This window comes from Canis lupus, chromosome 15 (genome assembly GCF_011100685.1).
Source record: "Canis lupus familiaris isolate Mischka breed German Shepherd chromosome 15, alternate assembly UU_Cfam_GSD_1.0, whole genome shotgun sequence".
In the NCBI taxonomy this organism is placed as follows: Eukaryota; Metazoa; Chordata; class Mammalia; order Carnivora; family Canidae; genus Canis; species Canis lupus.
The window spans coordinates 48,910,942-48,927,324 of NC_049236.1; the positions used below are offsets into that span (position 1 = coordinate 48,910,942).

A 16,383-nucleotide genomic window follows, 5' to 3' on the forward strand; every position below is an offset into this window, starting at 1 on the left:
CCAAAAAGAGGAGCAAAGGTGCAGCTGAATGGAGAAAACACTGAAACTCAAAATTCTGCCTTCAAAACCCTGTATTCCTCCCCAGGGTAACTCCCACTGCTTTGAGCAGCTTTCTCCTTCTGAAATACATAAAAACAGATACTAAATCCTGGATTGTAATTTTTAAAAACTCACAGCGGTTATGTAAGGAAAAGTTTAGAATCTTTGCTGCACTACTGATATTCCCGGGTTTCCAGCTAGGGAAATCCAGGAGGCAAAGCACCTGATCCACCCAGGCAGTAGCTATTGATATGGAAATCAGAAGGCTAGCGAGGCTTTTTGCTCCACTGCAGTTTCTGCCTAGGCATTAGGGCCCAAACCCAGAAAGGATACTGTCTGCAGTAACATGACTAATATTTATCTATATAATTTTTTCTAAATAAACTACATGTATGGTATTGAATGTTTTGATGAATCAAAGCTTCATTGATTTTAATAGGTAGGATTATGGATAACAAAAGCAAAAGTTTATTTTTATCATATTTATTGTGAGTTCACAATGTATATCATTTATGTACAATACTAATGACGCTACTTTAAAAGAAAATAGTGGTTTCATATTAAGTAGGGAAGTCATGGGAAGAAACTCTCTATATTTAGCTTTAAATACCCTCCATGGGTAAATCAAATTTTATTTTCCTTCATACCCACAAATAACAAGCATAGTGTGCCATACACATATGAGAGTCTCAATAAATATTTTTTAAAAATTAAAAGTATCTAACTAAAATGCCTTTATTTTTTAAGCCACAAAGAAATATACCAAAAACCCCCTAATTTTTTGGAAAATAGCATTAAGTTGTTATATAATTGTTTATATTTCATATATTTGTATTTCCTTACTAATGAAATCAATAAACACTCGCCTGAACCCAAACAAGATGTTTTCCAGTTTACTATCAATGTTACTAAAAATAAATTGGTCACTGAGATAGACAAGATAAATCACTATCTTCTAATTTTCTTATAAAGCAAATCATGATAAATTAACAATTGCCAATCAGATATTACTACAAAATCAATGCTACATTCTCTTTTTCTAGATTTGCAGTTCCTTCTTCAATGCATTAATAATATTACTAGCAATAATAGTGCTAATACTGGAATAACACTTAACATGTGCCGGGGAATGTTCAAAACACTTTACTTATTTAATTCATATAATTCTCATAAACCCCTGCTAATTTCACCTTTTCAGATGGATAAACAGGCTCAGAGAGGCTATATAATTTGCCCGACACAACACAGCTAGTGAAAAGTAGAGTCAGGATTGAAATCCAAGCATTAAGGTACCAGTATCTTAACCACTATACAAATATCAGTGTATACATAATTTATAAATTAGTTTAGTAATTCTTGTTTCTCATAGTTCCCTCTTTCAACTTAACCTTTAAAAAACGGTTAAGTGAAAATTATAATAAATACAAAAATATTAATTTCCAAACCTAAATTTGATGAGCATATGACAAACACATCAGAAAACAACCAAATCCAATATCTTGTTCATTACTATATGATTATTACCATACATGTCCTGAAGTACACGTAAACCAAGCTTACTTTGGGGGTCGGGGGATAGGGAGGAAAAAAGCCCTCTAATCTGCAAACATTTACAAAAAATGAGAGTAGCCAAGTAGCAATATGCAGTGGTTTAAAATAACTCAGTAAATGAATTCATTCATTTAAATGACCACAAAATATAATTTGTTATCCCATCCAACTGGAACTTAAAATTTTTTTAATATGTTCTCATCATACTGACATATACTAAAACAAAATAACTTTTGAATTAAATAAAATTTTATGAAAAATTTTTGAAGTACTATAAGTCTACTATATGCATACAAACACCCACTTTAATTTATTTATTTACTTATTTTTACAAGCTCAGATTCTGGAATTGTTCAACCTCAACTGAAAAACCTCTTGTCATGGAAAATATGCAGCTTACTGATATTTAGAATGGTTTTCCTGTAATTAACTCCCCCTTGAGGATTTTAAGTTAGCAGCAGTAAAATTACCAACAGTACTCTAACACACACCACATGCGCTGGTGTTCAATTCTCAGTGGTCTAATAGCTCTCTGTTAAAGAACTTTTTTTTTTGTTTCAAAATTAGAACAAAACTATCCCAAGCATAAAATAAAAGATAATTATCATGTTTATATGTGCTGGGGAAAGTGTATTTTTAACTTCTGTTTGCCTTACTTCAATCAATCATTAAAACCAGTACCAACTGTTTTGATATTTTTTGTGAGTATATTCCACACTAGTATGAAAAGTTTAATTGGATGAAGTTAGAATACACTTCTGGTTCCATTTCAAAGCTTAATTCAGATCTTTGTGGCTAATAAAATTATTACCAAACATGATAACAATTTAAATTTTTCATTTCACTACTAACATTGCTTTCATGTAGTCTCACGTTTTATTCTGGTTTAATATTTACCCTAACTTGATAACTAAACTGCAATTGTTACATAAAACTGGAGAAATATGTCAAAAATGCTTTCTTTGAAACATGACTTGATTCACTGAAGCTAAGAGCAATGAGAGGGCTCAGAGAAAGACTGGTCCTCAAAATGTAAAGTTCAAGTTCTTTAGAGACTAGGCATGAGTTGATTTACCTATGCAACACAAACTAGCTAAGTAAAATTAAAACAAATAGAATACAGAAAACTATTCCACCTATGACATATAATCCCCTTTAAAAGGCCACTGTACCAGTGAAATAGAATCAACAATACTCCGTATTACAGTAAAAGAAGTTTATATATTAAGAATTAACCATTTAAAAAAATTACTACTGGAATAACAAAATGACCTTAAATGTAAAAAAAAAAAAAATGAATATGGGTATTCATTTATTGTGATTTGAAGTACCTATAACTGCTTATTCTGAACAAGACAATTAAGGAAAATCTTATACATAACTACTATCCCAAACTTTATGCAATTTCCAAAGGGGTCTAAGTCAAGACAATTTATTCTAGAAACATTAGTGAAACTACAAAATCATCTAATTAGGAGATTAAGAGAACAAGCCAAGCTCATCTCCTAATGATCATGGGTTCCTCAAAAGTTTTAGTTACAGAATCTAATATATGTTGATCCTAAAAAGGAAGCAAAAGTATCTGACATTGTTGAAGTTATGAGAGAATGGTATGATTTCGGATCTTTATATGATCTGTCATCCCAAGAAAACCAGATGAGTTACTTGTATCATTTGATATGATTACAAGATACTTCTGAAACTATATTAAATTTCCTTATATATTTCTATTAGTGAAATATATTTCTATTATTTCATCTACAAAATAAAAATCCATTGAATTCAATAGGATTCTACTGCTAAATTGTTTTATTATTTTATTTTATTTTATTATTTATTATTTTATTTTATTATTTATTTATTATTTTAACCAATCTTTCCACCAACTTAACATTTTTTACACAGCTTTAGTTTAAATGTAAAGTTTCCATTATATTTAACAATGAATTCTAGAAGACTGTATAGCATTTCAATACGAAAATCCTGATTAGTCAGTTAACCTGGGCTTTAGTCCAATATCTACCAAGAATTATGTGGCTTTTTGTTTCCTCAGTTTCCTTATAGATAAAGAATAAAGTTAGAATAGACTAGCCTTTGGTTCTTTCCACATCTAAAATGCTCTGATAATAAATAACTGACAAACTGGCCCCTGTGCATTAGGAGAATGTTACAAATCATTACAACTAATTTCTAATAAATTTAAACTATAAAATGCAAGAAAATGCCCTCAAGAATCAAGTACCCACCTTTGCTTGCTGCTAATTTCCATAAAGAATATTTGATAATAAGAGGAAGTATTAATTTTAATTTAAAAATATGACTTAGTTTCTGCAAAGTTAAAGAAATCTCCCATTACAAAATGACTTTTATAAATAACCACTTTGGAGGGTCTCTCTTTGAAAAATTACCTAAGGTCCTTTTCCCCAAGCAAGTTAATGTGAACTTGGGAAGGGCAATTAAATTGTCAGAATTAAAAAATTTGTTTTTAACTAGAAGGTAGCCAGAAGTAGAGTCATGGGGCTAGTATCGATTGCCCGAACAGAGAACATCACTCTTTAGGTATTTACTCTGCCACCTTTACACCAGAGGCTTTCCTTCAAATCAAATCAATCTATAAAAAAGATGGCTCTTACTACTAAAATACATAACTAATCTCCAACGGCATTTCTATTTAGATGTTTCCCTTTGATAACAATAACATAGTTCATGATGTTTTAAGATTATGCATTAAACAACATCCAGTCTCTTTAGTTAAATCAATTATAAATAAAGGTGAGAAGTCTTGAAAACAATCTAAAACTGACACTCTATCCTCAGTAATATCTATTTTAAATATTCAAATTCAACACTGAAGCATAGTATTTATCCGTGCTAAATTCTGTAATTTCAACTGTTTCTTGATCACATTAACTGTTTTGTTTTGCTAACTTGATTTTTAATGCTTATTTTCATTAGCTTATTTATTGTTATTAAGTTAAGGCTAAAGAACAAGAATTTCATAATTAACACAAAATTAAAATTGAGTGTCAACTACAAGATACTTTAATAAAATACTAAAAAATTAAGTTCTTGGCTTATATAATGAATTAGCATAAATTATGCTGACATGAAACTATACCATTGTATAATCTACATGCTGTGTTTGTAAATTGTCTAATAATTATTATTTAAAATTAAAAGTATATACAAAATATGACAAAAGACTTGTATCTTTTATCAAAAAGATGTTATACTAAATAGGACATATCTCCTTAATTGGCAGATCACTGAAGCACCTTCTACACGTTTAGTTTTTTAAAAAATAGATTTCAAGTTTAAATTTTTGTTTTTAATCTTTTGAAGTATTTTAAATACTAATCATTGTAAGATTCATGTAGAATATTGTCAAATAAGATGGAATTACATAAAATGCTTAATTTTACTTCTCTCTCTAAATGTAATAAATTAATATTATATTAACCTTTCAATTAGTATTTAGAGTAATTAGAGTGAAATCTGTTTCCATGCAGGATAAGAAAAAAGTCTTAAATGACAGTAAGCATTGCTAATAAATATTTTTTGGCCAGCTTCTTAGCGTTAAAAAAGTTCACATAAAAAAAAAAGTTCACATATTATTTTAAAAGGCAAAGTTTAATAATAGTAAAATCCAAATTTATTCATTATGAAAAATTCTGCAATTCCCAAAATGGTTGCATGTACTATTTTTGATAAAGATGGATGTTAATAAGCTGTATATTACATCTATACAACAAATTTTAAATCCAGTTACTAATGATTCTTTCGAATAAAAAATTTAGGCCTATGTATAATTTTAGAAAACAAGTCCCCCTCTCAAGGTATAAAAAAGGAAAAATTTTCATGAAAACATTTTTATTGTCACTGACAGACTTTAGGCTTCACAACTCAATGTTAAATGACAGTTTTGAAGACAGAAAGATACTTATTAAATTTTAAGTGCACATGGTAGCATCTGTTTCACTGAAAAGTATAAAACTGCAAAATTAAGCTGATTTTTTTCAATGTAAAAATCATTAGCCAAAAGGGGGTAAAAAAAGAAAGGAGAAAATAAATGTAACTCTAGAATCTATAGCACCACATAAAAAGCACATGAACCCTAAAAGCAAAAGTGGCCTAATTAATTCTACATCTTATTCTCCTTCCCCACCTCCTGTAGTTGAAGATGTAGGGCCCTCAGACTATTATTGCTTTTAGATCACTTTGTTATTGACTATTCTCTGTATGATCATTTATTTTAAAGGACTGATGTCACATTTGGTGTTATATCTGATGACATATTGTGGACATTTTCTTCCAGAAATGGCTCTTTAAGGCTGAGTGCAAGAGGTTAAGCTGCCTGACTGAGGCCAAACCTAAGATCACAGACTTTTAATCTAAATTCCTAATATCCTTACTGAATGTAATTTAACAATTATTTTGTATACTACATACTATCATTTAACCATAAACTGCTGCATGTTAAACCAATACCTTGAAAAAAGGGAATTAAAACTATTTATCTTATTAAAAATAACCAATTTATATTTTATAAAATCAAGATTATTTTAATGTAGAAAGGAGCTTTTCCCCCTAAATAATCGGCGTATCTTAAATGGCTTTCAAAAGTTAAAAAATATTAAGTGAAACCCTCTGATCAAAGAGAATATATTATTAAATCCAAAGGACTTTTTCAGTTTTCTCCAATTTGCTCATCAGGCTTCTGTCTAATCTGAATCATAGTGATATGCATTATATCAAAAAAGGGGGAAAATGTTTTGTTACGCTCTGATAACAGGATGATGCAGAACAGGAACATATGAAAATAATGTCTATTCTCTTTTTCCAGGAGCCATCTATCACAACCAACTACAAATCAAGGCTCAGAAAGTATCTAGGCACTTGGACATTTATTACCATCTCTCCCACTTCATAATCTCATGCTAAAGTACCATAGTTGAGGGAAAATCATATACCCACAACAGAACCTAGGAACCTATTTGGTTTGTAAATGCTGTCTTTCTGATATTCATGGATTTAAGGCAGGCGTCCTGGATTAATTTACTCAAAGCTGAATGTGTCACTTAAAAAAAGAAATATTTTATCTTCCCACTCTGAAACAAAGGGTCTATGTTAAGTAAGTTTTGCATGTGTAACATAATAAATAAATATACTTGACATCATAATTTAATAGGACCTTTCGCTGACTATAAAAAATTTAACTTCTCTTTCTGGGGTGAATAACTATGAAATGTAGTATGGACCATTTTACAGTGCCTTGTAATAATGAAGTTATGCTCTTCATTACCAAGTACTGTACCTGCTGCTATTGGCAAGGAGTGGTTTATACACTGACCATGTTCCACGGCTGTTTTTAGTGTCGCTTCAGGATGTGTCGATCCTAGAGGGTTACGCACAAATCGTCGCCGGCGCCGCAAGTCATCTTCCCAGTAGTCAAGGCGCCAGAACTCACGAGGACGACTACAATGAAACAGAGAAGCCACATATGTTAGCAATTATCAAACAGCGTGGTAGCACTGAATTTCTGCATAAAGCTCTCCTTGTTTGCTCTGCCTTTTTTTCCCCCTCCCCTTCCTCTTAATTCTCCCTCCACCTCACACTCCCCTTTTCTGCAATCTTTAACTTAGGTATGTCCTTGAAAATAACAATATCACCTTGCAGTCTAAGGAACTCCTTTTCCTTTTTCTTGGAAGGTGAAATGAGCACTAAATACATCATTTTAAAATGAATTGCTGACAGTGTGATCAGTTTCCCCACACTCTAGTGGCATGTGCTCTGATTTCAGCCTCATTTCAGCCTCAGCAGGGCACCTTTCTCTGTGGCTGCATTTATAAACCAGAATAGGGAAAAGGCTATTATAAATATGGTATAGCATTACCTATATTAATCAAAGTCTGTCCCCCTTCATTTTTCTTCCTAATTTGTGCCTTTTTGCACAAGGTCAGTAAATCATACCATGAATTCTTGGTCCAGAAAGTGTTAACTTTAATGAATATCTCAGTTACATGGTTATGTATGTGATAATAAAATATTACTCTGTTTAGATGTGCAGGAATTTAATTAAAATAATCTCTTAAAATATTCATTACATTTAGCCCCTGAGGCTTAGAACAACACAAGAAAATGCATTTCTTTTCCATTTACTGTTTTTAAATAAACCATTCCTATAGAGTGAAATAGCAATCTATTTTCAAGCAAATCAGATTGGATTTCTGTTTTATGTAGCCTGTTTTTATATTTAATTAAAAACTACATGCTATATGATGTGCAATAATTGCTATATCAAAAGCATACTTTTGGAAATGTATTTTTTAAAGGGTTCTACTATATTTTCCCCAATTATGTAGACCTTTTATATGGTAATATATAAATGTCAACTTTCTCTCCTATTAACTAATCATAATCTAGCATGCTGGAAAATATTTTATAAGAAAAACACTAATATGAAGTTTTTTCAGTTACAGTAAAAAAAAAAAAAACCCCTGCAGAATACACGTATTCACTAAAGATACACAGCATGAAAGCTTGTAAGCTTTAATAACAAAAAAATTTGTAATCAAAACTTCTGTAAGGAATGACTAATGCAAAACTAAAGTGCACTTGTATTTCATGAGCTAATAAAATTGTACCTGTCAGCTTATTAGATATATTAGTCTTGACCAATTGACAGTTCCAAAATACCCACTTAAAAGTTACTCTTATTTTGATGTTTCAGAGATGCTACCTTTAGAAATTCAAAATAATTTGTAAATAAGTACTTTACTAATTAAAAATTATCTCAGACTAAAAAAAGCATAAACAACTAACAGTACATTATTTGAAGAAAATATTTTTAGAAAAATAACAGCAATCCAATTTTTTTTTTTCTGAGAAAGCTGGGGACACAATGAGAACATCAAAAATTTCCTTTGTTGATTCTGACCATGCATAAAGGAGATACAATGTAACCAAAATGGAATACAAAAAAGGTGTAAGAATTGCAGTCCTCAAAGAGAAAGATTAAAAGCTCTTTTATTCTTCTTTCTTATTTTGCTGTCTACATTTTAAATGGTAATTATTATAATACCATTTAAAAATAACTAAGAAGCACCTACAGTGTACACATAGAAGGAAAACACAACAGTTGTTTGAACTCAATTAATAAAATAAAATTCTCCTTAGGTGAAAGGCAAAAAGACGGTACACAGATGGCTATGTGTATGGCTTTGATAGTCATGGAGCTTGGATAGGCACTCCATCATTCTGCCTACCTACATTTATCTGTTAAAATTATTATCAAATATCAGCCAGGATGCAGTCGTGAATCACAGGCTGCTCCTCGTCTTCAGGGGAATGATACAATGAGGGGTCTATTCATCAGTGCAGCAATCGGCACAAGTAATTAGTTCCCTAGACTGAGATCTCCTACAAAGCCTATTTCAGTCAGCACCACAAACATATGACGATGTAAAGCTAATGAAAGCTGCTAAAATTTGTTAACCTTTTCTGCCATCAATCCTTCTAATATTCTATGCTTCAGTATTATGCAAAGGTGGTGAATTATTAATTTGTCATTCATCCATCCTTCTGAATTTTGAGTCAAATTAAATGATGTCATTTTTCTTGATAACAATTAAAAGTATAAGAGATGTTAAGCTCCTATTATAAAATTATTACTAAATTAGGTAACAATACATTCTAGTATAATGCATGAGGGTGAAGTCAAATCCAACAGCTATTAAAGCATGTGTGATATTTTTTGTCATATAGTAGAAAAAACAGAATTATAACATCATTCACAAATTAACAAGTAACCCAAAGACAATATGTATAAGAATAATAACTAAAATTAGGAAGAAATAGAACTATGATATTTATTTTTGTGCTCTTTGATACTAACCAAAAATGTTCATAATGGGTGACCTTTGGCTGACACAAAGGTACCAATGTATCAGGAACTGAGAATTTGTTCATACAGTAGAAAAAAATTTAAGGTAAGTTTCATCTTCATATCTAAATGTAATACCAAAAATTTTTTAAATACTTAGATACAGTCCAAAAAAAAAAAAAAAAAAGAAAGAACTTTATACCCCAGCATGATAATGTTTACAATATCCTGAAGCTTTATCTCACACTACCTTTCTCAATACAAGTAGTCTACCTCCTGTAAACAACAATTTAAAATAACCTGAAGATAAAGCAAAAATCACTTATTTCAGAACACAGATCTAGAATGTGTTACAAAAATCATCCTAGAGCCCAAAAATTTCAATACATTTTCTTGAGAGTCTTTCCATTATAAAGCACCATCCCAGGTGATATAGGATACAAACCCTCAAGGAACTTACTCATAATGGAGTAGCTATTAGCCTTATCTGGAAAAAAATTGCATTTATCATCTAATTTCTGATGCTGAGAGTAATACATATTCTTCAGGAAAAAAAGTCATACTTACTTTTTTTCGATAAGGGTAATTACTAGCATGTTTAAAGTCATTTACATAGAAATAGACCTAGGCTTAAATATTCAGAGTTTTATCCCCCAATCCTGCTCCCTCCAATAATATAGTATTAAGTTTCATCACTGAAAAAACGAGGCTTGCTTTGTCATTTTAGAACAGTATTGGAAAGGGGGAATGTATAGGTTTCAATCACCAACTTACTATAAGTTTTGAACATTCACATAAAGATTTCAGTTTCTCTCTCTCTCTTTTTTTTTTTAAGATTTTATTTATTTATTCAGGAGAGACACACAAAGAGAGAGGAGGGAGGCAGAGACATAGATAGAGGGAGAAGCAGGCTCCATACAGGGAGCCCGATGTTGGACTTGATCCTGGGGCTGCAGGATCACTTCATGAGCCAAAGCCCAATGGCTGAGTCACTCAGGTGTCCCAAGACTTCACTCTCATTTAAGCAATACTTCTACCCCTTCCTAAAAGCCCTTTGTAGGGGAAAACAGGATAAGAAGTTGACAAATTTGGTATAATCAAGCCAAGTGTCTTCCCATAAGGTCATAAACTAACTAAATAAGTTATTGTATATTTTTTGGTGTTATCACCAATGATATAGATGGAAAAATTTTAAAAACTTGAAGTATGGGGAAACCAACTGTTGATCAAATACAAGCATGGGTAAGATGAGAAACTATGTATTCTGAGAATTTACAAATATACATATATATATGGATCACTGTATACCTTTATACATATGCACCGATCTAAAAAAATTATATTAATATGATACCACATCACAAGCTTAGCCTATATCCATTTATACTAATAATTAAAACAAAGATTCCCCAAAAGTAATCAAATTAAGGATGCGGGGCTAGGTCACATAACATCTAGAAATAAAGCCTTCTGTATAAAGGTGCTATAGTTAGGTCCCCTATTAGCACACCCTCCAAGTACTAAAATCTTTAATAGAAATACACGTCTTTGAAAAGTTGTGGATGACATGAAAATTAAATGTTCTAACTTTTCTTTCTAATGATTTCCCCCAATTTTTTTTACCTAATTTCAAAGTCTGAGATTAAATTTACAATAAAAGTATAATTGTCTTTTTTTTTTTTTAAGATTTTGTTTATTTATTCATTGAGACACAGGAAGAGAGAGAGAGGCAGAGACACAGACAGAGGGAGAAGCAGGCTCCATGTAGGAAGCCTGATGTGGGTCTCCAGGATCACACCCCAGGCTGCAGGCGGCGCTAACCGCTGCGCCACCGGGGCTGCCCAATTATAAGTGTGAGTCATCTTATTATTTTTATACTTAAAAAAAACCTTCACATGTGTTTGTATACACATACCTTTAGCATATCATTAAAATCTACATAAAAATATAAAAAACAATGTCATTTTAATATACAGAATATGTATTTTGTTCTACAAGAACAGAATCAAATAGATTGTTGAAGTATACCTTACAGAGAAACACAACTCAAGCATTAATAGGTAGTCTATTAATTCCCTTTCTGAGCTCCAATGTGATTAGTGATCTGATGAAGGAAAACAAATAAGTATGACCCAAATGAGAATCAGATGGAAAAGATAGAAGTAAAAGAGAGAACCAATAACTAAGGTATGATACACTTTCTTCCTCTAATAGTTAAATGGCTCAATTATAAATAACCTATTATTTTTCACATGTAAATTATAAGACTTCGAGTTCAGGGTTTTTTGTTTGTTTTGTTTTTGTTTTATTTTGTTTTGAAAAGTACAACTTTTCATGGGGTGGGGATGGCTCCGCCATCAATTACATCAATAACAATGTACAAATGGGTAAATATTGCAACAGAATCCTTTTTTTTTTTTTTTTTATTTATGATAGTCACAGAGAGAGAGAGAGAGAGAGAGAGAGAGAGAGAGGCAGAGACACAGGCAGAGGGAGAAGCAGGCTCCATGCACCGGGAGCCCGAAATGGGATTCGATCCCGGGTCTCCAGGATCGCGCCCTGGGCCAAAGGCAGGCGCCAAACCGCTGCGCCACCCAGGGATCCCTGCAACAGAATCCTAAAATATTTCTAATAACGATGACTTATTCACCTTGAGCAGATGTTAGGAATACAAGGATTATTAAGATATTCTCCTGGCCTCATGGGGAAGACAGATGTGAAAGTAAATGAGAATTCAAAAAAACTGGGTGCAATAGAGCAGAGCTCTATTAAATGGCTACTAAACTGCACAACTCCAGGGGGCAGTGATTGCATCAAAATTTGTATAAATGGCACTCCTGGATTTGTGCAATGCTCATTTTGGTTTTCTATATGAACACCCTTGAGAATGATAGGGTGTTATAAGAGCAGCTTATGTTTTTCCTGCTCCATACTATGCTCAGGCTCCTTTCTTTTTTTTTTTTTTTTTTTATCCAAGTTTAGACAAGGAAACTGCTTAAAGAATTTTATTTGTGGGGATCCCTGGGTGGCTCAGCGGTTTAGTGCCTGCCTTTGGCCGAGGGCGTGATCCTGGAGTCCCAAGTCGGGCTCTCGGCATGGAGCCTGCTTCTCCCTTCTCCTGTGTCTCTGCCTCTCTCTCTCTCTCTCTCTCTCTCTCATAAATAAATAAATAAATCTTTAAAAAAAATAGAATTTTATTTGTGAGTAAAACATGTTACAGTGAAGGACGCAGGACCCGTCCTCCCAAGCCTGTGTCCATATATGCAACTGAACTTCATGTTGTGATACAAAGAGTTCAAATAAACTACAAAAGTGAAATATAAGTCATTGCATATGTGGGACAAAAGGAAGGGCTATAGTCCGTGGTTAACTGGAGGACAGGGTGAGGTCAGGCTCCTTTCCTCCTTTCCCAGAGTTAACATTGGGGAAAGAGAACAGAATAAGGCCCTTTCGATGCTATCAGTAGCAGAAAAGGTATTTAGACCGGGACTAATAAGCACATTGTCAAAAAGTCAAAAAACAGACAAAACTGAATACACAGAATAAAGCAATCAAGGACAAAAGGAAAACATTAGTACTTATTTCACTGAAGTCATTAAGTTCATATTGATTTATTAAAGTAGATGATTTTTTATATTATTCTATTAAAGTAAAATAGTGTTAATTATTAAAAGCAGTGGTAGCTACATATGTATTCCAATTATCCCATAACCTAAAGCTGACACTTATTCAAATTAGTCAGATATATTCTTTGCCATCTTACTGTTGTGTCATTTTAATGTAACTTGGGTCTATATCAATAAAAGAATGCTAGTTTTAAAAAGAATAACTGTCACAATGCAATTATATTAGAAAAATTTCCCATTTTCCATCTAACCCACTTCTTGTGACAATACCTGATAAATCTTGATAGCCTTAACAAAAGTCAGCAATAAATTCTTCTGGCTACAGAAAAGTTCTAAATCTTACACAATTTTAGTACTTCATATCTTGTTCTAAAATTTTTATATTACCTGTTTTTAAAATTCCTATAACTGGTTTACTTTCATTTTTATATTTTTAGATTAAAAATTCATGCTAGATATTAGCTACAAGTTAAACAAATGGTAACCTCTAAAAAGGAGTAAACATTTTCAGTGTACTGTCAGCTAGAAGATGAAAGTGCTTAAGTTCTAGAAGGGTTTCACTTTCTGCATAAATCTTGGTGAAATAATGTTCAGGTACTATAGGGCATCATACAATATAAAAGAATGCTTTATCTCACAAACTGAAATCCGCTGTGCCTTCATGCAGATAGACAGAAAGAATATTACCTAAAACCAAGAACCAACTATAAATCAAATGGCAGTGATCTATGCACTGTGCTGTCTTAATGAAAAGAAAAGGAAAAACAAAACACACAAAAAAACTTTTCAACTACTTGGATCAAAAAGGAGACACCTTCTAAAGCAGAATTATTTCCTTATTGAGCCTCATATAGATATTTGATATTATATAGAGTCACTAGAGAATTGCATATACTATTTAATTATGGAAAATTATATTTTATGTAATTATGAATTTCTGCATGGTACTATTCAATGTATTATATTCTTTTAGCTTTTATAAACATTTAGAGACTCATATTCAATTAGTTATTTAGAATAATTTACAAAAACATAATACTGCAACAAGGTCAATTCTTTAAGAAAAAATCCCACACTTTTCCTGGCTGCTGTTAGCCTATTAGTCATTTCTTTATTCACTTAGCATTTTTAACCAGGAAGCACAGTTATAAGAAAATAAAAATCTAGTGTAAATTATACTACAAATTAAAACTCTAACAAAAGATAAATGAAAAAAAACTTTAAAAAAAACTTTAAATAAATGATGTTGTTAAATACTAGAATCCCTAAAACTCACCTCATACTATTTAGACAAATCTGATCTATTTTCCCCAAAAATCTGATTTAAAAAAATAGTAATTCACCAAACATCTATTTAGTGCCAACTATATACCATCCTTGGTACATCCATATGAATAACGCTTTTATAATTTTTTATGTTATAACCAAAACACTAAAATCATCAAATATCAAAAACAATACAACTATAAAATAGAAAAAATTTATTGCATTTGGCTACTCTGTGCTAGACATCATGCTCTTTTATACACATTATTACCAAATTTAATAGGAGCCCTGCCAAAATAGTTATTTTCACCTTAAAGATGAAGACACAAAGTCTTGCCCATCAGTAGTAAGTAATAAGCCTATGAACTTCAAAGCCAATGTGCTTTTCACATGACATTTCCTCTAGAAATGCAGTGGATACTATTTAGTTATGATCAAAGTACTAATTAACCCTGCCCGAGAGGATTATTTCATGAAGGTTTTAATGAGAAATTATTTTGTAAGTTCCATGAAGACAAGAGTTTGTGTCTATCTAATTCACTGACCAAACACAGTAACTGAAATGAAGCAGGCACTTAATAAATAACCAATTAAATAACAAGCTGACTTTTTAAAAGAATTTAAATGATAAACGGAAGTCTGCTGGACAAAATGGAAAGGATATTCGAAGCAAAAGAAAGAGCACAGACAGTGGCATAAAGGCACCCTTATCTTACAAAGTTTGGGTAACAAAGGTCATTTCAAGGCAGCCTCAGAGTGGCAAAAGCTAAGGTAGGAAACACAGGTTTAGAACCAGATTTCAAAAGGCCTTGTATAATTAACCAAAGTAGTTATCTTTACATCTTATAGTCAACAAGTTTTCTCAATAGAGGACTAATATGATCAGCCTTTTAGGTTACATGGCAACAATATAAAAAAAAAAAAAGGCAGGGGGGGATAGAGCCTAAGGCTAAGATTCAAGAAACCTCTCTAAAGTGGGATAGGTAAGATTTGGTGAGACATTCAATATGGAAGGGTGAGGAAAAAGGAGATAATGAGAACAAAATTGAGGCTTGTGACAAAGGAGCCGTGAGGGGATAAAGATGCTATTTAACTGAAACGACACAGGTTAAGTAGGTGTGGTTGGAAAAAAAAAAAAAAAAAAAGTAGGTGTGGTTGGGAGAATAACCATGTCCTGGACACCTAATAATGTCTGGGCAGGTATGTCTAAGTAATCACTTTAACTTGAGAATTCAAAAAAGCAGTCTGGGCTAGAGATATGAAATTGGGAGACTGATCAGTGTAGGGAGTTGAGGAATTTAGATATTTATCTAACAAAAATTTACTGAGTGTTCAGTATAAGCTAGGTATGTGCTAGATCCAGAAAAAATTATAATGAAAAGACAGGAAAAAAATGAAAAGGAAATTTAGGAAATTCTAATATTTAAAACACTGCAGAAGAAGAAGTACCACTGAAACAGAAAAAAGTGTTCCTTACAATCATAAGATAATAAGGAAACCAAAATAGTATGGTGCCAAAAAAGACAAAGAAGCAAAGCCTCTTCAAAGCAGTAAGTGGGCAGCAATACTAAATTCTGCATAAAAAAGTTTAGAAGGGTGGGGTGACTGGCTGGCTCAGTCAGTGGATGCAACTCTTGATGCCTGGGTTGGGAGTTTAAGCCCCATGTTTGGTGTAGAAATTACCTAAAAATAAAATCTTAAAAAAAATTGCTTAGAAGGATGAAGAGTGAAGGAAAGCTTTAATTTTTTTTTTTTTTGCGTGTTAAGCTATATAATTTATATGCTATAAAGTTCACCTGCTTAAAGTGTACAATTCAACAGTTTTTAGTATAGAGTTGTGCAACTGTTACCATAATCTAATTTTAGAATATGTTTATTTTCCCCAAAGAAATCCCAAACCCCATAACAGTTATTTCCCATTTTCCCTTCCATGAGAATAGACATGTAGACAATTTCACAGTACGTAGGGCAGAAGGTAGGTGAATGTGTTCACTCTGGCTTGGATCTTAAATCTGGACC

General features: G+C 32.1%; 1 protein-coding gene across 11 annotated transcripts in view; it reads right to left on the bottom strand.

The window, feature by feature from the left end:
* The window catches only part of LRBA (LPS responsive beige-like anchor protein), a 722,446-nt gene that overhangs the window by 274,714 nt on the left and 431,349 nt on the right, over positions 1–16,383 (bottom strand). For 9 of the 11 annotated variants that reach the window (XM_038558983.1, XM_038558984.1, XM_038558982.1 and 6 more), the window contains one exon: positions 6,905–7,065. In XM_038558983.1, the coding sequence (XP_038414911.1) occupies positions 6,905–7,065 (161 nt within the window). The remainder of the gene's footprint in view (positions 1–6,904; positions 7,066–16,383) is intronic. The other 2 variants (XM_038558989.1, XM_038558988.1) reach the window with 1 other exon arrangement.